Source organism: Moschus berezovskii, chromosome 9 (genome assembly GCF_049115385.1).
Source record: "Moschus berezovskii isolate FMDL1 chromosome 9, NW_MosBer_1.0, whole genome shotgun sequence".
NCBI classification, from domain to species: domain Eukaryota; kingdom Metazoa; phylum Chordata; class Mammalia; order Artiodactyla; family Moschidae; genus Moschus; species Moschus berezovskii.
This window is the reverse complement of record NC_142468.1, coordinates 78,108,467-78,130,970: the sequence shown is the minus strand read 5'-3', so window position 1 is coordinate 78,130,970 and position 22,504 is coordinate 78,108,467. Positions and strand designations below refer to the sequence as shown.

Here is a 22,504-nt window from a genome sequence, read left to right as displayed (position 1 = left end):
TTGTGATCCACAATTCTTTCAGAGTTATGCAATCAGTTTGTATTTCATATTTTTCCTGTTCACATTATTTTGTTGTTTTGATTTATATTTTTAGTGGATTCTTTTTAGGTACATTCAATTAGAAAGTACAATATAAAGCCAGAACTCTGATTGAGGAATTTGTCTTACTTTTGAAAGTAGCAGGAGAATGGAGAAGACTAAAGTTCTAAGCTCAAAAGTTCTGAAAGGCAATACTGAACCACCTGAACTCTATCAGATTGAGGAGCAAAAGATCTATTAGAATCATAATCCAAATGTGGAAGGGATATATCCAAGGAACAGGAGCAAACCTTAAATGTACCAAGTCTTATAAAAATTACACTGCAGAATCAATAGGGTAGTACTTGATTGGACTGAAGTGATCACACCTTAACATTTTATGCCTCAGAGAGGAAGGAGTAGATCATTTCTGAAGGAATTTATTATATCACCGCTACATGATCTTTTATATACAATGTGTAACATAGAAAAAATTAATTGTGGAATATGCAAGAAGCAGGGATATGTGATTGATAATTAGTGGGTAATGAGTTAAGAGAAGCAGACCACATAAGACACAATTTTTGAAATTAGAAGAGAGCATAAAATAAATTAAAAGATATAGTTAAAAGACATTAAGAATTTGAAAAACTGAAAAAAATTACACAGAGGAACAGAATATCTCAGAAAGAACCAAGTGGTTTTAGAAATGAAAAGGAAATGTGCAATATTATGAATTTAAGAGAGATTCTTTATTAAAATTTGCAAAATACAAAGGATCATGTCATCTTTAGAAAGGAATATGAAATTGGTAGTATTTCTAGATCCATCGATTTCATATAAATGGATGTAAACTTGTATAAGATTTTAAGGAAGATTTCTGAAGGAAAGTTTTCTTTAATGTAGTAATAAATTATTTATAAGTTCTGAACATAATCTAGTTCTTACAGGCTATTTGAACACTTCAGTGAATTAAGTAGATAGTTTATTCCAAAGCTACATTTTTTGACCTACCTAATCACTGACTCGATGGACATGAGTTTGGGTGAACTCCAGGAGTTGGTGACGGACAGGGAGGCCTGGCGTGCTGTGATTCATGGGGTCACAAAGAGTCGGACACGACTGAGCCACTGAACTGAACTGAACTGAACTGAATGATGAACTGCCTAACCCATTTATGACTAGGAAGGAAAAAAGCAAAATCTCCGAAGGTTGTTGATATAGCCATCTTTGTATTTAATGGGCTTCCCTGATAGCTCAGCTGGCAAAGAATCCACCTGCAATGTGGAAGACCCGGGATCAATCCCTGATTTGGGAAGATCCCCTGGAGAAGGGAAAGGCTAACCCGCTCCAGTATTCTGACCTGGAGAATTCCACGGACTGTATAGTCCATTGGGTTATAAAGAGTTGGACATGACTAAGTGAATTTCACTTCACTTGTATTTTTTTTCAGGTTTAAATCTGATTTTATTTATTTATTTATTATTTATTTATTTTTTAATTAATTTTAATTGGAGGCTAATTACTTTACATATTGTATTGGTTTTGCCATACAGTGACATGAATCTGCCCCGGGTGTACATGCGTTCCCCATCTTGAAACCCCTCCCCATCCCATCCCTCTGGGTCATCCCAGTGCACCAGCCCCAAGCATCCTGTATCATGCATCGAACCTGGACTGGCGATTTGTTTCACATATGATAATTTACATGTTTCAATGCCATTCTCCCATATCATCCCACCCTCGCTGTCTCCCACAGAGTCCAAAAGACTGTTCTATACATCTGTGTCTCTTTTGCTGTCTCTCATACAGGGTTATTGTTACCATCTTTCTAAATTCCATATCTTTTAAAGATATTACACTGTTTCACAAACGTCTAAAACATGATGTTAAGAGAAAAAAAAACTCTCCAGATTAGGATTATGATTCAATATCCTTTCTGAATATGATTTGAAATATTTAATGATTACTTATATATATATGTTTATAGAAGATAATAGAATGTTATCTAATTGATAGACTAATTTATCATTTTATAAAGATAAATATAGCAATATAATGCACTAACTTATTAAAGAAAACTTTAGAGAAGGCCTATGTAAAATGCTCTGTTAAGAAATTCATTGAATAATAGAAAATTTCCTGATAGTGTGGTCAGTGTTGAAGTAATAGTAAGAATCAAAATAATTAACATTAAAATTCTTACTAATTTCAAGTCATTCTTGAGAACAATCAAAATCATGTTTATAAAGACTGGCCACATTTCTCAAATAGGAACTCATTTTTGCAATTCTAGAACACTAAAGAATTGATACAAAACTTTCTTCAAGAGATATACATGATTTCTATATGTGAATTGGGGAACTCTTAACAGTCTTCAGTAACAGGATGCTGCTAAGTCACTTCAGTCGTGTCCGACTCTGTTCGACCCCACTGGAGTGGGTTGCCATTTCCTTCTCCAATGTGTGAAAGTGAAAAGTGAAAGTGAAGTCGCTCAGTCGTGTCCGACCCTTAGCGACCCCACGGACTGCAGCCTACCAGGCTCCTCCTTCCATGGGATTTTCTAGGCAAGAGTACTGGAGTGGCTTGCCATTGCCTTCTCCGTCAGTAACAGGATAGGTGTGGCTAATTTAGGCTGCTCATAGAAGACATTCTGATAATTTGAGATGATGAAATACCAACAGAAATCCACAGTCTGTCATCATAGCCACTTAATGGCATTTCTAATCTCTTTGTTTCTTAAAGTATAAATGACTGGATTTAGTATTGGTGTGATGATAGCATAAAATACAGCAAGAAACTTGCCCACTCAAGTGGTGCTGAGTGGAAAAAGAGAGATGAAGATACAAGGCCAAAGAATAACATGACCATTGTGACATGGGCAGTGCAAGTGGAGAGAGCCTTGGATGCCCTGCCCCTGGATTGATGGCAGACAGTAAGCAGAATATAAAAGTAAGAGATCAGCAGTAGAATGAAGCAGATGGTGGCCAGTACCCCACTGTAAGCATGAATCAACATTTCTAAAACATAAGTGTCCAAGAAAGCTAGCTTGATCACCAATGGAATATCACAGAAAATACTATCCGATTCTCTGGATCCACAGAAAGGCAGTTGTTTAATTATAGTTAGTTGGCTTATTGAATGCACAAAGCCAGTGATCCATGATGTCATTGCTAGCTGAATGCACATTTGTGTGTTCAGGATGCTAGAGTAATGGAGTGGCTTGCAGATGGCCACATAAAGGTCATAGGCCTTGGACACAAGCAGCACCATTTCGTCCCCTCAAAAAAAATGTCCCCCCAAAAAAATCTGACACATGCATACTCTAAGGGAGATGGTCTTGTTTGCTTTGAGAAAGTCTGAGGTCAGTTTAGGAGCGGTTACTGAAAAGGCATAAGTCAGTGAATGAAAGATTGACTAATATTAAGTACATAGGGGAGTAGAGATGAAGGTCAGCAATAATTAGCAGCACATTGAAGATATTGCCTAATATGGTGATTAAGTAAAGTGAGTAAAATATCACTAGGAGGAAGGCCTGGAGGTCCCATAAATCACACAGCCCAAGAAAAATAAATCTGGACACTATGGACTGGTTCAGTTCAGTTCAGTTCAGTCGCTCAGTCGTGTCTGACTCTTTGTGACCCCATGAACCACAGGCTGTTGCTTCTTCCATTTAGTTCAGTTTATTCTAATTTTATCTGAAGAAAAAACATAAAAATATATTTTCTGAATCAAGCAGTTTTCTTATTTATTGCTGATGGAAGCATTTACTTAACATTGTCAATTTGGAAAAAAACTGTCCTTTTCTTGTAAAGCTCAACATTCAAACATCCTGTGGTCCAGCAATTTCAGTCTCATTTGCATGCTTGAGATAAATTCTTACAACTGTATATATGGAGATATTTATAATTATACATATAAACAGGACAGTGGAATATTATTCAGAAACAACATATAAAATACAACTATATTAAATGACAGAAATGTAGCTTTTTGAGACATAGTAATGAAGAAAAAAGAGGTTATCATAATTTTTATAAAGTGAACAGCAATAAAAAATGGTGTATTTTGTAGGGACTTCTATGTATAAACTATGTATTTTAAATGATGTAAGTAACTCCAGCTGTGGGGAAGTAAGGATCAGGATGAGTATGCACACATTATCAGCTGCATGATATTATGAGCTATTTAGGTCTTATATTAGTCATGTTTTTATAGCTATAGTTTTGTTTGTAAATAAAGAAGCAAACAAATTCAAAATAGACATTGAGGAATTTGTGAATATACTATGAATAAAGAATTATGATTAATTCAATGCTGTGGCCCTGAGGTTTTACCTGAATATAATCTTCCTGTTGTCTGTAACTGAAGCTATTGATGATACAAGTTTGGTTTAAATCCATTGATTTATCAGGTACCAAGGATGAAAATAAAAAGAAAATTAGAAAATAATAGATGTAGGAGGGGCTTTTAATTTTTTCCAGTGTGGTAAACAGGAATTTATATTGAATATTTTCTTACTATGATCTGTGATCACTTTTGAGCACTTCAGTGAAAAAGAAATAGATTGTAGGTGGTGTATGATTTATCAAAGAATAAAAGCTTATGCCTACTTTTTCACCTAGTCGTAACGTAATAAGTTGTAAATATTATTTTAGTTAAATCACAAAGGGCAAAGTATTACTGCTAAGATAATTATATAAAAACTGTATTAATAATACTGTTAAAATAATTGTATGAAATAGGTATGTAATTTTCAACTCTACCCTAAGTAGGAAAAGTAAGCCTAAAGATTCTAAGAGCATAGTTGAAAATCAAATGAGTTAGAGCAGAACTCATACACAAAAAATCAAATGTTAGGACAATTAAAAATAAAAATAAATGGGACAATTTATTTTCTTCTTTGAGTTGCTAATTTCACGTCATGGGAAAGCTAAACCTTTCTCTTTCTTTGTCACTCTCTCTCTGAATACCTCCCATATGCTAGAATTTTCACCCATATTGTCTAAAGTAATCTTCACAATAACCAAATAAAATAAAATAAGTGAAATATTTGTTACTATTCTGAGTTTGGCTCCCAGTGTAACCTGTTAGAGTCTCAGAGCTGGGAAATAGCTTGACTGGAGCGCAATCTTGATTCTCTCTGATGCCAGTCCTTCATCTGTGCTGTCATTCTGTGTCTCCTGTTCAGTTCCAAGAGCATAATTCCATTTCCAGGGTAACTATTGACTATTATGGGCTTTGAAAGATTTCTCTCCATAATCTCTATCAGGTTCCTTCCTGAGTTAAATTAGTAACTATCACTTTTCTCAATATTTGGAAATTTCTGTTAATTACAGTTACAGATCTGTGCCTAGAACATAGTTTTCCTGAAGTCAAGAAAACTGCAGGCCCTGATGACTGTGGATCTGTGAGGACCTAAATACTACCTCAAAGAGGGCATCTACATAGCTGTGAGATTGTGTACTCATTTTGATTATGTAGAGAGTCCAGAAGGTCCACCAATACCTTGGAAGAAATCTTTGATGTTTTTGAAAGTTATGCAACAATTCCTAACCTTTCTAATTAGTGTGCATGGAAATATGGCATTAAAACATTGTCTTCAATATGATAAGGAAGGGAACTAAGGGTGAAGTTAAGAAATTTAAGGTGCGGAGTGTATCTCCTTACCAGAGAGACACCATATTTGACCACATTTCTTCCCAAGAATAAAACATTGTCCATATTCTAAATAGAATCTGAAACAGAATCGTATTGCATCAAAACAAAGAATCTACTTTCTGCTGTGACCAGCATTCATGGGGGAGTGTGAGGCATATATTTAGTATAGAGAGAGGCCTCTGGAGTAGGAAATTTTTCAAGCTACTCATGCTATGTTCCTTTGAGACCACTTGATTCTGGTCTCTCTGAATTAAGAACATCATCTGGAAAGTGTGCCTTTTGTCAGGGTGAGAACTGGTGAGGACAGCAATACAAGTTCTAATGGTGGAGTTAAGCACAGTTTTAAAACATCTCTGATTAACTTTTTAACAAAGAAAAGCATTATCCCAGAACTAAGTTGCCGTGTCTAGTCCCAGGTGACTTGGGTGAGTGGACATGGGCTGATGAGCAGAGGGAGAGGGACTCGGCAGTGCGTGCTCAGTGGCTCCCTCAGTGCTGAACACCAAGCATGCCCGCTGTAGAGCAGTCAGTCGTGAACTGGGGTTTTAAGGAAGAATAGAGAGACGTTTTAAAGTGTTAAAAGTTTCTCTGATTATGTGAGCAATGATCATGATTGAAAAACGGGCACAAGGCAATATTGGGGCTTCCCAAGTGGCTCCCAAAGAATCTCCTGCCAATGCAGGAGACACAAGAGAGATGGGTATGATAGTGGATGGGGAAGATCCCTAGTATAGGAAATGACAACTAACTCTAGTATTCTTGCAGGCGTAATCTTTTGGACAGAGGAACCTGGCAAGCTATGGTCCATGGGGTCACAAAGAGTTCGACACAACCAAGCGCTCTCATAACAAAAGGGCAATATTAACAGTATTATTCAAAATAACAAAACAATAAGGGAAGCTTACCTCTTATTTTCATTTATAAAATATTATATGATTTAGTCTTATGGACAAGAATCCAGCACTTCAGTAGTCTGAGAAGGAAACATGATAGTGTGTCTCTATCTGCCCCTTGCTGTCACTTTTTATCAGAAGAATAAACTTGTTCACATATTGGTGGTTATGGTTTCAGTTTGTTTTCTATGTAGTTACATACCAACATGTGCACTTTTAAATATATAATATGGAGGAATCTTTTTCTTTGAAAGATATACAGATTGACGGATATTTTAAATTCCAGTTACTCTAAAATAATATGCTTAAATATATTTCATTCAATGTATATGATTGTTTTTAGAGAAATTAAGAGAAAATTTATGTAACTACACATTTTTAGTGTTCTTTTCACACTTCGAGAATGAATGGTTAGGGTTTGGAAAGCAGACATGAAAACAATGACGTAGAAGAGTGAGATTATTACATTTGACATTAACCATGTACATAGTGTCAGTGATGTCAATCCACCACTGGTCAACTTGGTTGATGATCAAGCAAAGGAGGGTCCTCTGTCTTGACACACTTTCGAAACATCTGTACATTAAACTTTAGCTGACTATGTTTAGGAATGGAAACCAGAGATAACCCTTCAAGCCATTTATTTAGGTTCTGTTGTATGAATATCTTTAACATAGGGGAATACAAACATTTAATTATGATAACTACATTAAAATAACCTTGAATATGGGGTTGGGTGGAGAAGGAAATGGCAGCCCATTCCAGTATTCTTGCCTGGAGAATCCCAGGGACAGGGGAGCCTGGTGGCCTGCCACCTATGGGGTCGCACAGAGTCGGACACGACTGAAGTGACTTAGCAGCAGCAGCGTGGAGTTGGGAGAGCTCAGAGTCAAATACCTTCATCTCAGCTCCACATCAGCTCATCAAGAATGGGTGGCTAACATGCAGCATATCTACAGGATGACTTTCTATTCATTTTCTTCCCTTCTCATTGTTAGAGATTTTTTGCTAAACAGATATTCACTATTTCTCAGTGATTGGGGACTCTGGACAGGTTCCCAGGGTTTATCTAAACTTCACAGTTACTTCCTCTCTATCTAGTATATCTATTTATATGTTTTAGGGAGTAAATGAATCTTGTGTTTCAGCTCCACTGAGTTAGGAGACACAACAAGTGCAGGAGGTGGACATTCTATTCAATTAATCAAGGTGTTAATATTGTTATTCTTATACTCCTGTGACTTCTAGAACATGGGGCTTTTAAAGAAACCAAATGGGGCAACCAGCTAAAGAGTAATCTAAAGAAACCTCTAGCCTGATTAAAACAACTTTAAATAAAGACAAACATTTGGAAGACAGTTTGGTAGAGCTTTACAAAGCTAATGATAGTATTGCCATATGATAAAGTAATAGTACTGCTGGGCATTTACCAAACTGAGTTAAAAATTCTGTTTATACAAAATCTGCATTTTAACAATTGTTGCAGCTTTATCCATAATTACCAAAAACTAGAGCCATCCAAAACAGCCTTCACTCTGTTAATGGTTAAGTGTGGTACACTTGTACAATGGAATATTATTTGGTAATAAACAGAAATAATCTATTATGTCATGAAAAGATATACAGGATCCTTAAGTGTCTATTGCTACATAAAGGAAGCCAATCTGAAAAGTCTATGTGCTGTGTGATTCCACCTGTATGAAATGCAAAACTATGGATACAGTGTTAGGTGGTTAGGTGGTGGTTAGGTGGTTGTCAGGGGTTCATGGCTTAAGGGAAATGAATGAATAAGTTACACCCAGGAGATTTTATTACAGTGAAATTATTTTTTATGATACTGTAACTTTGAATATATTTTCTAAGACATTTGCTATGTCTTCTGTGGGTGCCTGAATGGAATGACAGCCTAACAACAATAAGCTCGTGTTTGTTTCTAATACTGTTATCCAGTTAAAAGAACCAGGGATCTTTAGAGAAATGGCTATTGTAGGAATAGGAAATAAAGATACAAGATAAGCCAGGAGCATCTTTTGGTCCCAGAAAATAAGGGGATGATCAAACATACATAAACTCACAATACGTGATGCAGGTATACATCAAAGAAGCTTAAGAGCCTAATGAAAATAAAACTCCCAATAGCAGTTTCAGATTATAATCCAAATTATAAATACCCATGATTTCATACTGATGTAAATGATTGAATAAATTAGTACATGGGGTAGAAGAGTAACCACCCATGCAGGAGAATTAGAGATAAATTATGAAGCACATTACCCTAATCAAGGGGAACATAGCTACTCATTCCTTAAGTATGGGCTGAGTGTAGTGACTTTCCTCAAAATGCAGTGTGGATAGTAAGGAAAGTAAATCTACAATGAGGCAACCTGAGAAACATTTCAGTCAGGTGACCAAGGTCAACATCAACAGATATAAATCATGGTGATGATATAGACACTTGATGGGAGTGTCAAAATGGCAGATCACCTGTGGTATGCTTGCACTGAACCCATAACTCTGGTGTAATCATGAGAAAATGCCAAATACATTTCAGTGGGGTGATACCCTTCCTACTTTGCAGCTCCTCACAAAGTTAAACAGAATTACCACAAAACTCATCAATTATGCTCCTATTTTATAATCCCAAAGAATTAAAAACAAGTATTAAAACAAAATCTTGTATGTGAACATTACTAGGTTGAAGTGATGATTCCACAATATAATGAATGCCTAAATGCCATCAGTTTGTAGCTTTCAAATGATTGATTTTACCTTATGTTAATTTTACCTTGATAAGATAAAATTGAAGTGAAGTGAAATTGTTCAGTCATGTCCGACTCTTTGCGACCCCAGAACTATAGCCTGTCAGGCTCCTCTGTCCATGAGATTTTCCAGGCAAGAATACTGGAGTGGGTTGCCATTTTCTTCTCCATATATAAAATGCAACGTTAAAGAGATAAATGAGTAAATATTATTTTCCATTATGAATTAAGATTTTAGTTTCCACCTTTTTTTAAGCTCATTTTTAAAAAATCATGCTAGGGAAATGTGTATTTATGTAAAAGAGAATGCTATTGTTCCAAAATAAAGTTTTTGCTTATTTCTCTCTAGGCTAGATGTTATGTAGAAATTAGTCTAACTTTTTGTAAAATGAGAATAATAGCAGTTTAACAAAAATCAATTTTTTAAAACAATCTATTGAAATGGAGCACTTAGAATAATGTTAAATGATATAAGAATTGTGATATTTGGTCTTCTATGTGTACACATTACTTTTCTGAGCAGCGTTATAGAGTTAGATACATTCAGTATGTCTAGATTTAGTTCATGAATAAAGAATACACAGGGCTGAATGCTAAGACACACATTCTGTCCCTTTTCTACTATTAACTGGTAAATTACAACTTTATTTCTTCATCTGATGGGGAAGAATATTGTATTTCCATCTCACCATTTTGTTGGAAATAATAAATGAGATAGTATAGGTATAATATTCAGAAAAACAAAAAGCTTAATAGACATATGAGCTCATTTTTTTAAATATGTTATAGCATTGATCCAAAAAAGAGGCAGCATCGGTATAAGGATTAAATTCCTGATTCAGAATATTATTTCATTTGAATATTAGTTTTGACTTTAGCGTATTGACCTTTGCCAACATATTTAATTTCTATTTTCTTAGATATTATTATGGCTAAAATGTGTTTGGAAGTGAAGTGGAAGTGAAGTGAAGTTGCTCAGTCATGTCCGACTCTTTGCAACCCCATGGACTGTAGCCTACCAGGCTTCTCCGTGCATGGGATTTTCCAGGCAAGGGGACTGGAGTGGGTTGCTGTTTCCTTCTCCAGGGGATCTTGCGACCCAGGAATCGAACCCGGGTTTCCTGCATTGCAGGCAGACGCTTTACCCTCTGAGCCACTTCAGTTCAGTTCAGTTGCTCAGTCGTGTCCGACTCTCCGCGACCCCATGAATCACAGCACGCCAGGCCTCCCTGTCCATCACCAACTCCCGGAGCTCACTCAAACTCATGTCCACAGAGTCGGTGATGCCATCCAGCCATCTCATTCTCTGTTGGCCCCTTCTCCTCCCGCCCCCAACCTTTCCCAGCATCAGAATCTTTTCCAGTGAGTCAACTCGTCGCATGAGGTGGCCAAAGTATTGCAGTTTCAGCTTCAGCATCAGTCCCTCCAATGAACACCCAGGATCCATCTCCCTTAGAATGAACTGGTTGGATCTCCTTGCGGTACAAGGGACTCTCAAGAGTCTTCTCCAACACCACAGTTCAAAAGCATCAATTCTTCGGCGATCAGCCTTCTTCACAGTCCACTCTCACATCCACTGAGCCACTAGGGAAGTGCTAAAATGTGTTTGGTAATTATATAAATGAGGTAAAAGCAGGTATAGGGTTTCTAGGAATAGTCCATGAATATGCTTACAATAGAATAGTAAATTTTACTAATGAGTGTCTTAATAGGCATTCCTTTTTCACTGGTATTGGTCTAAGTGATATTTAATTTATCAATAGATATTCAGATGTTAGGAGCTGCTGAGTTTCCTTGAAGATGCTGTTGTCATCATTTATTAACCATAGCTTCCTTTGTTTCCCATTTACTTTTTCAATCACACTTCTAATATTTTTTCTTCTCTTAATGCTATGGGAATTCAAGGTAGAGATCTCATAATTAACAGCCTGGGAATTCAGGTCACTGAGTCATCAAAGGGTCATCCAATGCTGTTGTTAAAGCTGGAGTAACTGTAAGGAGAACTAAACACAGAGATCAAAGAGGGAAACAGTTTTTAAGAGATTCTATTATAGTGAAAATATTGTTTCTTGGGATTTGTTTTTTGGGGAGATCAGGTAAGTGGAGAGAGTATAATTTAAGTGAATAACCTGTTAAAATCACCAGCTCTTTCCCCTATATGAGCAAAATACAGCAACTCTACTACAACATTACAAAACTTCTCCCCATGTACCTGACCTCCAGCTCTTTCTTATCTGTTTTTCAATTCAATACACATTTGCTGAACCTTGTTGAATACACAAGTGCCAATCTTTCCAAAGGTAAATTCAAGTTGTCATTTCAGTTTGTGTGCAGCTCTTCATACACCTAAATTGTATTTTAATTTACAGGGAAATTTTTGGACATGGATTATATTTCACTAAGTACTAGAAAGGACCTTGGGAATTGATTTTGATGTGAATCATCTTTGACATGTTGCTCATGGAAATTTCTAGAATGACAATTGCTTTTTAAAAAATTCTACTGGCATGAGTTTTCTTTGGGAATAATATAAAAAAAATCATTGTGTTTAATGAGAAACTATTATTGTCAATTTTCGAGGCATATGTATGTGCACACCCACAGCCATCCAAACCCTTGCCTTCTCTCCTAAATCCACAAAACTTCATCTGGTCAGGATTTCTATTTAAGACATAGTTCCTGCTCTTAAGAAGCTCATACTCCTAGCAGTGGAGACAGAGCAACTGTGGTTAGTCACTCAGTTGTTCCTGACTCTTTGCGACCCCATGGACTGAAGCCCACCAGGCTCCTCTGTTCGTGGGGATTCTCCAGGCAAGAACACTGGAGTGAGTAGCCTATACCTTCTCCAGGGGAACTTCCCGGCCCAGGAATCGAGCAGAGGTCCCCTGCCTTGCAGGCAGATTCTTTACCAGCTGAGCTACCCGGGAAGCCCACAGAGCAACTAGCCAATTGTAAATTATAACATGAAAAAGAATATGAGACTCTCAGTGGTAAGATGTGATAGCAAAATGGAGGAATATCTCAGGAAGACTGGAGGAGAGAGGGGGACATTGTTGAGTAACAATTGACAGAATTTCTAGAACAAAAAGTAATCAGCTGCGTGAAAAAGGAAAGCTATAGTACAGAACAAAAATATGGGTAACCTTGATATTAATGAAAGAACACGTGTCCTTGTAGTTCAGGTTTGTGAGGCAGAGAGGTGAGATAAGGGGCTGGGACAATGAACTGCAGACAGTCCCATTATGTGCCTTGTTGAGACGTTGTGAAGACAGAAGTTACTGAGGGTTTGTAAGCCGTGAGCAGGCAAAACAAGACTCAGGAATCTTCCCTAGAACGCTGTTCCAGCTCCTGCTCCCCTCTCAGCTGTCACGGTATCCTGCTTGCTTCTGTTCTCTCCTGTCTCTCTCCTCTGCTTGTCCTCGTCTTTTCTGTCTCCTCTCTTTTCTTTCCTTTTCCTTTCATCTTCTTCCTTATTAGTACCAGTCAGCTAAACGATAGATATGCTTTAAAGAAACCAGCAGTTTCTTGACTCAACTATTAAAAAGAATACATTTGAAACAGTTCTAATGAGGTGGATGAAACTGGAGAATATTATACAGAGGGAAGTAAGTCAGAAAGAAAAATAGCAATACAGTATATTGACGCATATATTTAGAAAGATGGTAACGATGACCCTATATGCGAGACAGTAAAAGAGACACGGATGTGAGAACAGACTGTTGGACTCTGTGGGAGAAGGCGAGGGTGGATGATTTGAATAAATAGCACTGAAACGTGTTTAAAAAGAAAAAAAGAAACTAGCAGTTCAGTTCAGTTCAGTCGCTCAGTCGTGTCCGACTCTCCGCGAACCCATGAATCACAGCAGGCCAGGCCTCCCTGTCCATCACCAACTCCCGTAGTTCACTCAAACTCATGTCTACAGAGTCGGTGATGCCATCCAGCCATCTCATTCTCTGTCGTCCCCTTCTCCTCCCGCCCCCAACCATTCCCAGCATCAGAGTCTTTTCCAGTGAGTCAACTCGTCGCATGAGGTGGCCAAAGTATTGCAGTTTCAGCTTTAGCATCAGTCCTTCCAATGAACACCCAGGATTGATCTCCCTTAGAATGGACTGGTTGGATCTTCGTGCAGTACAAGGGACGCTCAAGAATATTTCCAACACCACAGTTCAAAAGCATCGATTCTTCGGGGATCAGCTTTCTTCACAGTCCAACTCTCACATCCATACATGACCACGGGAAAAACCATTGCCTTGAATAGACGGACCTTGGTTGGCAAAGTAATGTCTCTGCTTTTTAATATACTATCAAGATTGGTCATAACTTTCCTTCCAAGGAGTAAGCATCTTTTAATTTCATGGCTGCAATCAGCATCTGCAGTGATTTTGGAGCCCAAAAAAATAGAGTCTGACATTGTTTCCACTGTTTTTCCATCTATTTCCCGTGAAGTGATGGGACCAGATGCCATGATCTTAGTTTTCTGAATGTTGAGCTTCAAGCCAACCTTTTCACTCTCCTCTTTCACTTTCATCAAGAGGCTTTTGAGTTCCTCTTCACTTTCTGCCATAAGGGTAGTGTCATCTGCATACCTGAGGTTATTGATATTTCTCCCAGCAATCTTGATTCCAGCTTGTGCTTCTTCAAGCCCAGCGTTCCTCATGATGTACTCTGCATATAAATTAAATAAGCAAGGTGACAATATACAGCCTTGACGTACTCCTTTTCCTGTTTGGAACCAGTCTGTTGTTCCATATACAGTTCTGACTTTTGCTTCCTGACCTGCATACAGGTTTCTCAAGAGGCAGGTCAGGTGGTCTGGTATTCCCATCTCTTTCAGAATGTTCCACAGTTTATTGTAATCCACACAGTCAAAGGCTTTGGCATAGTCAATGAAGCAGAAATAGATGCTTTTCTGAAACTCTCTTGCTTTCTCCATGATCCAGCGGATATTGGCAATTTGATCTCTGGTGCCTCTGCCTTTTCTAAAACCTGCTTGAACATCTGGGAGTTCACGGTTCACATATTGCTGAAGCCTGGCTTGGAGAATTTTGAGCATGACTTTACTAGTGTGTGAGATGAGTGCAATTGTGCGGCAGTTTGAGCATTCTTTGGCATTGCCTTTCTTTGGGATTGGAATGAAGACTGACCTTTTCCAGTCCTGTGGTCACTGCTGAGTTTTCCAAATCTGCTTGCATATTGAGTGCAGCACTTTCACAGCATCATCTTTCAAGTTTTGAAATAGCTCAATTGGAATTCCATCACCTCCACTAGCTTTGTTCGTAGTGATGCTTTCTAAGGCCCACTTGACTTCACATTCCAAGATGTCTGGCTCTAGGTCAGTGATCACATTATCGTGACTATCTTGGTTGTGAAGATCTTTTTTGTACAGTTCTTCTGTGTATTCTTGCCACCTCTTCTTAATATCTTCTGCTTCTGTTAGGTCCATACCATTTCTGTCCTTTATCGAGCCCTTCTTTGCATGAAATGTTCCCTTGAAATCTCTAATTTTCTTGAAGAGATCTCTTGTTTTTCCTATTCTGTTGTTTTCCTCTATTTCTTGGCATTGATCACTGAGGAAGGCTTTCTTATCTCTCCTTGCTATTCTTTGGAACTCTGCATTCAGATGCTTATCTTTCCTTTTCTCCTTTGCTTTTCGCGTCTCTTCTTTTCACAGTTATTTGTAAGGCCTCCTCAGACAGCCATTTTGCATTTTTGCATTTCTTTTCCATGGGGATGGTCTTGGTCCCTGTCTCCTGTACAATGTCACGAACCTTCGTCCAGAGGTCCATCAGGCACTCTATCTATCAGATCTAGTCCCTTAAATCTATTTCTCACTTCCACTGTATAATCATAAGGGATTTGATTGAGGTCATATCTGAATGGTCTAGTGGTTTTCCCTACTTTCTTCAATTTAAGTCTGAATTTGGCAATAAGCATTTCATGATCTGAGCCACAGTCAGCTCTATGCAGCTTCTCCATCTTTCGCTGCAAAGAATATAATCCATCTGATTTCGGTGTTGACCATCTGGTGATGTCCATGTGTAGAGTCTCCTCTTGTGTTGTTGGAAGAGGGTGTTTGCTATGACCAGTGCGTTCTCATGACAAAACTCTATTAGCCTTTGCCCTGTTTCATTCTGTGCCCCAAGGCCAAATTTGCCTGTTACTCCAGGTGTTTCTTGACTTCCTACTTTTGCATTCCAGTCCCTTATAATGAAAGGACATCTTTTTTGGGTGTTAGTTCTAAAATGTCTTGTTGGTCTTCATAGAACCGTTCAACTTAGGCTTCTTCAGCGTTACTGGTTGGGGCATAGGCCTAGATTACTGTAATACTGAATGGTTTGCCTTGGAAACGAACAGAAATCATTCTGTCGTTTTTAAGATTGCACCCAAGTACTGCATTTCGGATTCTTTTGTTGACCATGATGGCTACTCCATTTCTTCTAAGGGATTCCTGCCCACAGTAGTAGACTGTCACAAATAGAAGGTTTTAACTTGATCATTAATTTCTTATAGAGCACATTTTTTGTTAAGGAGCTATTGTGATTTTTTTTTATGAGTAAGCAGTTGTTTACTCACTTGTAAAACTAATTTTTAAATATTTGACAAAATGGTACTGCCTTCAGTACAGTCTGAATTTGAAGGGTTGTATGTTCATCTGAGCCTCTAACTCTGTGTTTTATCAATAAATTTCATTTTTAAGTCAAAAGCCAATATCAGGTTGTTTTAGACCATTTAAATATACAGAAATATAGGCCAGAGGAAATAAAAGCCATACGTAGTCCTATTTTTTGGATTCACTATTGGTAATATTTAATGTGCAGTCTTAGAACATTTTTCCAAGCACAAACATATTTTCATAAAAATAATTTTTTGCCGTTAGAGGTTCTCGCTTTAGTTTAGTATTTGGATGGTTTCCAGGTACTTGAATAAATATAATAAACTGACATCAACATTATACCAATTTAAGACATAGTACTGGTCATCATGTAACAATTTTTGCAGGAATCAATGCCAGCTATGTATATACATACACAGATATCTTTAGACTTTGCACATAGGTGATGATAATATTACTCATAAGAACAGGACCTCAATTTTCATGTAACATCAAATTTAACTAGATTAGTTCCTGAATTGCCAGGGGTGGAAAGCTCTTTCTCTAGGACTGCACAAGCCCCAACAAATGATGATTAATATAGGCTTTTTCAGATAGTTTACAATGTTATTATGCAGTGACCAAACAACTTTCATGCAAGTGGCTATAACAGGTTTTTATTTTTTTCAGAAAAATTGAGGTATAATTGTCACAAATACTTTGTGTATTTAAGGTGTACAACTTGATGCTTTGATATAGGTCTATTATACATTGTGTATATCAAATAATTTTTGTTATATGTCTATATTATATATGACAAATGATTACCAATAATTGTCAAATAACTACCACAATCAAGCTAATGAATGTATCCACAGCTTGGCAGAGTTACCACTGTTTTGTGTGTGAAGACACTTCAGATTTATCTTTCAGCAAATTTCAAGTATAAAGTACAACTTGCTTGTGCATTAGGTCTCCAGAACTTATTCACCTTGATATGTGAAATTTTGCCTCTTTTGACCAACATCTCCCCATTTCACCCTCCCTTTAGACCCCCAAAACCACAATTTTACTCTTTGCTTCCATGAATTGGACTCTTTTAGATGTCTCATATGTGATACAATGCAGTGTCTTGCTTTCTATGACTGGCTTATTACACTTTTTTCTGCTTTTAATCACCTTGTTGCAAATGGCCGGATTTTTTTTTTTAGAATGAATTATATTTTGGTATGTGTGTGTGTGTTGTGTGTGTATATCACATTTGCTTTAACTGTTCATTCATCACCAGAAATTATGTCTCTTTCCATAATGTGGTTAATGTGAGTAATGCTGCAATGAACATGGGAGTGTCAATATCTCTTCAAGATATTGATTCCATTTCCTTTGCATATATAAGAAGTGAAATTGTTACATGAAAAGATAGTTGTAATTTTAACGCTTTGAGAACCTCAATACTTTTTCCAAAATAGAAGGCATAGTGTTATTTTCATGTACTTTCTTGTGTCCCCTAAATTGAAAATCTTTCCAGATCTGTAAATATATAGAACTATTTATTTAATTTTTATAGCTTCATAATATTGGAAATTCTTTTTCATTTTCATGTCTCTTTTTCTCTTTCTTTGTTCCCTGTCAGTTGGTGAACAGACAACTGTGAGCCTCCTAATCACTCTGCTGCTGAGGCTAGGCGTCTGTCAGTATGTTCCTGGGTCACTTGTATGTGCTGTCATTGTTCCTGCTGCAGTGCCTGTGCACATCTCCACTTTCTCAAGCTTACTCTCCTTGCCCAGTTACTATATTGACCTCTGCATCAAATGTAATCTTTTGTTTGACTAATGCCAATATTTTGCCTTTCTTACTGAACTATAACAGATGAAGAGTGTATTATTAATGGATTTTTAATGTTTAGAAAGTTTAGAAAAGAGAAAAACAGGAAAAAAAATAATCACCTAGTTTTTCTAATACTAATACAAATATTTATCAGTATTTTTTTAAACTGAACTTTCTTTTGGTCTTTGAAACATTTTAATTTATTTTTTACATTTGGAAACAAGGTAAATATGCATTGCTCTGTATACCAGACAATGTATGTTTTAAAATCTACACGTTTCATGATCAAAGCCTTAGACAGAAGCCTGATGACAGTTCCTTTGAAACGTCACACCCGTCGCAGTTAACTCTGCTGACTGTTCCATTCGTTCTCCCTTGTTCTGGCCAATTCTTTTTCTGTTATTGGCTATAAAATCCTCCATTCACTGGCCCTGTATCAGGGCCTTCTGGCACCACCCCTGCAGTGTTCTCTTCTGGCTACAAGACCCGCTTCACATCCATTACCCTCACAATGTCCTTCCTGACTGGCCCGGCTGCCTGCATGTCTATTCTTGGCTATAATAGTTTCAAGGGGTTCAGAACAATTTCTTATGACTCAAACTAATAAATGCATATAAGCCTGGAGATGAACAAGTTACTCATAAGAACTAAAGATAAACATTTTTCTATTTTTCCCTAGACTTTGTCGGAAAGTGGGTTTCCTATATATCCTTCTTGTAAATATCTCATTTATTAAAATGTCTGTTATTCATATGTTCATTGATTGAACTTTGTTCTGTATGTGAGTAATAATGCTCTTCTCCAGATGGAAGAACTATGAATATTTAATTCATAGTCATTTAACTATGAATATTCTCTGCTGCTGATAATTATGTTATTTTTCTTTCTGTAATATTTTTTATCATCAGTGCCCCTTGTAGTTTGTTTTAGCTTATCTAGTTTCAATACACTAGGCAAATTTTCTTCTTTTATTGAGGTATAGTTAATTTAAAATGTTGTGTTAGTTTTAGGTATACAGCAAGGTGATTCATTCATATATGTTTGTATATATCTATATATAAGTAAGTAAGTAAGTGAAAGTCACTCAGTCGTGTCCGACTCTTTGCGATCCCATGGACTATATAGTCTATGGAATTCTCCAGGACAGAATACTGGAGTGGGTAGCCTTTCCCTTCTCCAGGGGATCCTCCCAACCCAGTGATCAAACCAGGGTCTCCCGCGTTGCAGGAGGATTCTTTATCAGCTGAGCCACAAGGGAAGCACATATCTATATATACATATTTATATAATCTCTTTTCCAGATTTTTTTGCTTTAAAAATTATTCAGTTCAGTTCAGTTGCTCAGTCGTGTCTGACTCTTTGCAACCTCATGAATCACAGCAGGCCAGGCCTTCCTGTCCATCACCAACTCCCAGAGTTCTCTCAAACTCATGTCCATCGAGTCGGTGATGCCATCCAGCCATCTCGTTCTCTGTTGTCCCCTTCTCTTCCTGCCCCCAATCCCTCCCAGCATGAGAGTCTTTTCCAGTGAGTCAACTCTTCACATGAGGTGGCCAAAGTATTGGAGTTTCAGCTTTAGCATCAGCCCTTCCAGTGAACACCCAGGATTGATCTCCTTTAGAATGGACTGGTTGGGTCTCCTTGCAGTCCAAGGGACTCTCAAGAGTCTTCTCCAACACCACAACTCAAAAGCATCAATTTTTCGGCGATCAGCTTTCTTCACAGTCCAACTCTCACATCCATACATGACCACTGGAAAAACCATAGCCTTGACTAGACGGACCTTGGTTGGCAAAGTAATTTCTTTGCTTTTTAATATGCTATCTAGATTGGTCATAACTTTCCTTCCAAGGAGTAAGCATCTTTTAATTTCATGGCTGCAATCAGCATCCACAGTGATTTTGGAGCCCCAAAAAATAAAATCTGACACTGTTTCCACTGTTTCCCCATCTATTTGCCATGAAGTGATGGGACCAGATGCCATGATCTTACTTTTCTGAATGTTGAGCTCTAAGCCAACTTTTTCACTCTCCTCTTTTACTTTCATCAAGAGGCTTTTTAGTTCCTCTTCTCTTTCTGCCATAAGGGTGGTGTCATCTGCATATCTGAGGTTATTGATATTTCTCCCATCAATCTTGATTCCAGCTTGTGCTTCTTCCAGCCCAGCGTTACTCATGATGTACTCTGCATATAAGTTAAATAAGCAGTTACAAGATATTAAATATAGTTGCCTTCGCTATAGACTAGTTCCTTGCTGTTTATCTATTTTATATATAGTAATGTGTATATGTTATTTTTTCTTGATTGAGATTCTTAGTCATATGTAAGGAAAATTTTGAAGTTTAGGTATATATTTCTAATGTGCCTTCTAAAGAAACTGCATCAGTTTTCATTCTTTTTATCAGTGTATGAGTATGACTTTCTCCTCACAGCCTCATCCATGATGTCATCAATTTTTTGAACCTTTGAATTTGTTAGTACAGAATAGGACCCAGAGCAATCCTCTCTACATTTCTTTGATTACTAGTGAAAATTTACTTTCATATGACTATCAACTATTGGGACTTATTATGAGTTGGTAGTCTTATATGTTTTTCTTATTTTAAAATTTGTATATCACATTTCCTTTCTTTATTTTTCTGAAGGAACTGATTCCATAATAGAAATGTTAGTCATCTGTCTGATATTTTATAAGTTATTTTTCAGAGTGTGTTTTTTATTTTATAGTGTTTATATATCCATATAAGATATCTATATGTAGATATTTATACAAAATTTTGTACATCCACCTATATCTAAGTATAACAAGACTGAATATTTTGGATAGTGCCAACTATTTTTCCTCCCTCATTTGTTAATAAGAGATATTCTTAGATGAGTTTTCCACCATAAATGTTTCCTTAAATATTATTTTTATTTCTCTTGGTTTGTTACCCTTTTTTGATGTTTAAATATCCTTTTGAAACTTTTTGAGTTTATGATGAGGCCATAATCTACATGTTTCCAAACTTTATCCGTTGTGCCAACACTATTGGTTGAATAATTCAACTTGTCTACAGATGAAAATGATTATTCAATAATCTCTTGAAGTCACTCTAAGTTTACCTTCTCCTTCCATTCTTTACATTGAAGCTTTTGCAACTGTTTGAAAGCAAAAAATTATCAGCTACAACTGAATATCCCCCAGATTTTCTACTACTCTTAGGACAAAAAACAAAGTTCATATCATGGATACAAGATTCCATCCTGTCTGGCCTGTCTCTCCTCCTGAGCTCAATCATTCACCTTCCTTCCTCACTGGCCTTCGTGTCTCAGGGTCTTTACACATGGCATTCCAAAGTCTGGACTAGTGTATTTACTCTTTGAAAATAACTCATATTTAGCAGAGTCTGAGTAAGTATGATGGTGATGTGTCATATTGTTCTCACAGCCCTCTGTTCTTTTCCCAGAAATCAGTTGTCAGAGATGTATCTGTATTTAAATTCATTAAATCTATGTATCTACCTGTAGCTACCCCTCTAGATCTAGTCCGTTTACTCTCAAAGTCGGAATTACTGTTTCACCTCAGAACTTGACATTGAACTTGGAATATAGTGGATACTCATTAGGAATATCAGTTACACTCATTAGCTGAGTTAGTTGAAGAAATAAATTAATGCATTATATTTTCAGAATATATTAATGGCTGTTAGTGAAGATTTCTGATTTAAAACCATATTTGATAAAAGTTTAAATCTCTTTCTTTAATAAAAATGTTTCATAAATGCTTTGGTTATGTTTTGTTTCTAGTCTTTAGGTATCGCCAGACCAAGCCAATGTGTAAAGCAAATGACACTTCTGTGTCTGAATTTGTTTTCCTGGGACTTTCTACCTCTAGGCCAGTGCAGCATTTCCTCCTTGCCTTCTCTACAGTGTTTTATGTAATAATTGTTCTAGGGAAATTTCTTGTTGTGCTAACAGTGACCTTTGACCCTCATCTACATTCCCCCATGTACTTCCTTTTAGCCAACCTCTCATTTATTGATTTGTGTTTTTCTATCATAACAGTTCCTAAGATGATTTCTGACCTGAACTTTGGGCACAAAACCATATGCTTCCAGGGGTGTGTCACCCAGATATTTGTTCTTCACACCCTGGCTGGATCTGAGATGGTGCTGCTCACTGCCACGGCCTTAGACCGATATGTGGCCATATGTCAGCCCCTGCACTACCTGACCATCATGAGCCCACGGGTGTGTCTTTTGCTTGTGTGTGGTGCTTGGGCTATTGGCCTCACTCACTCAGTGGTCCAGTTAGCTTTTGTGATCCATTTGCCTTTCTGTGGTCCTAATGAAATCGACAGCTTTTACTGTGACCTTCCTTGGTTTATCAAGCTTGGTTGCATAGATTCCTACAGAATGGAATTTATGGTCACTGCCAACAGTGGGTTCATGTCCATGGGCACTTTCTTCTTGTTGATCATCTCCTATGTTTTTATCCTGGTCACTGTATGGAAACGCTCTTCAGGTGGTTTGCGCAAGGCCCTCTCTACTCTGTCAGCACACATCACTGTGGTGGTTTTGTTCTTTGGACCATGCATCTTTGTTTACATGTGGCCATTTCCCACGGGCCCAGTGGATAAGTTTCTTGCCATTTTAGACTTCTTGGTTACACCCATCCTGAATCCTGCCATTTATACACTGAGAAACAAGGACATGAAGATGGCTATGAGGAGACTGTGTCGTCAGCTTCTGATTTGGAGGAAGATCTCCTAA

The 22,504-nt window shown here is 37.3% G+C and overlaps 1 protein-coding gene and 1 pseudogene across 1 annotated transcript; one reads left to right on the top strand and one right to left on the bottom strand.

Annotated features, from left to right (window-relative positions):
* Window positions 1–2,719: 2,719 nt before the first annotated feature.
* LOC148776559 (olfactory receptor 4F17-like) lies at window positions 2,720–4,421 on the bottom strand (annotated as a pseudogene).
* Window positions 4,422–21,565: 17,144 nt separating this feature from the next.
* On the top strand, window positions 21,566–22,504 carry LOC129562867 (olfactory receptor 4F6-like). The gene has a single exon (XM_055436335.2). It carries the CDS (start codon window positions 21,566–21,568, stop codon window positions 22,502–22,504), a length of 939 nt encoding a protein of 312 aa, XP_055292310.2.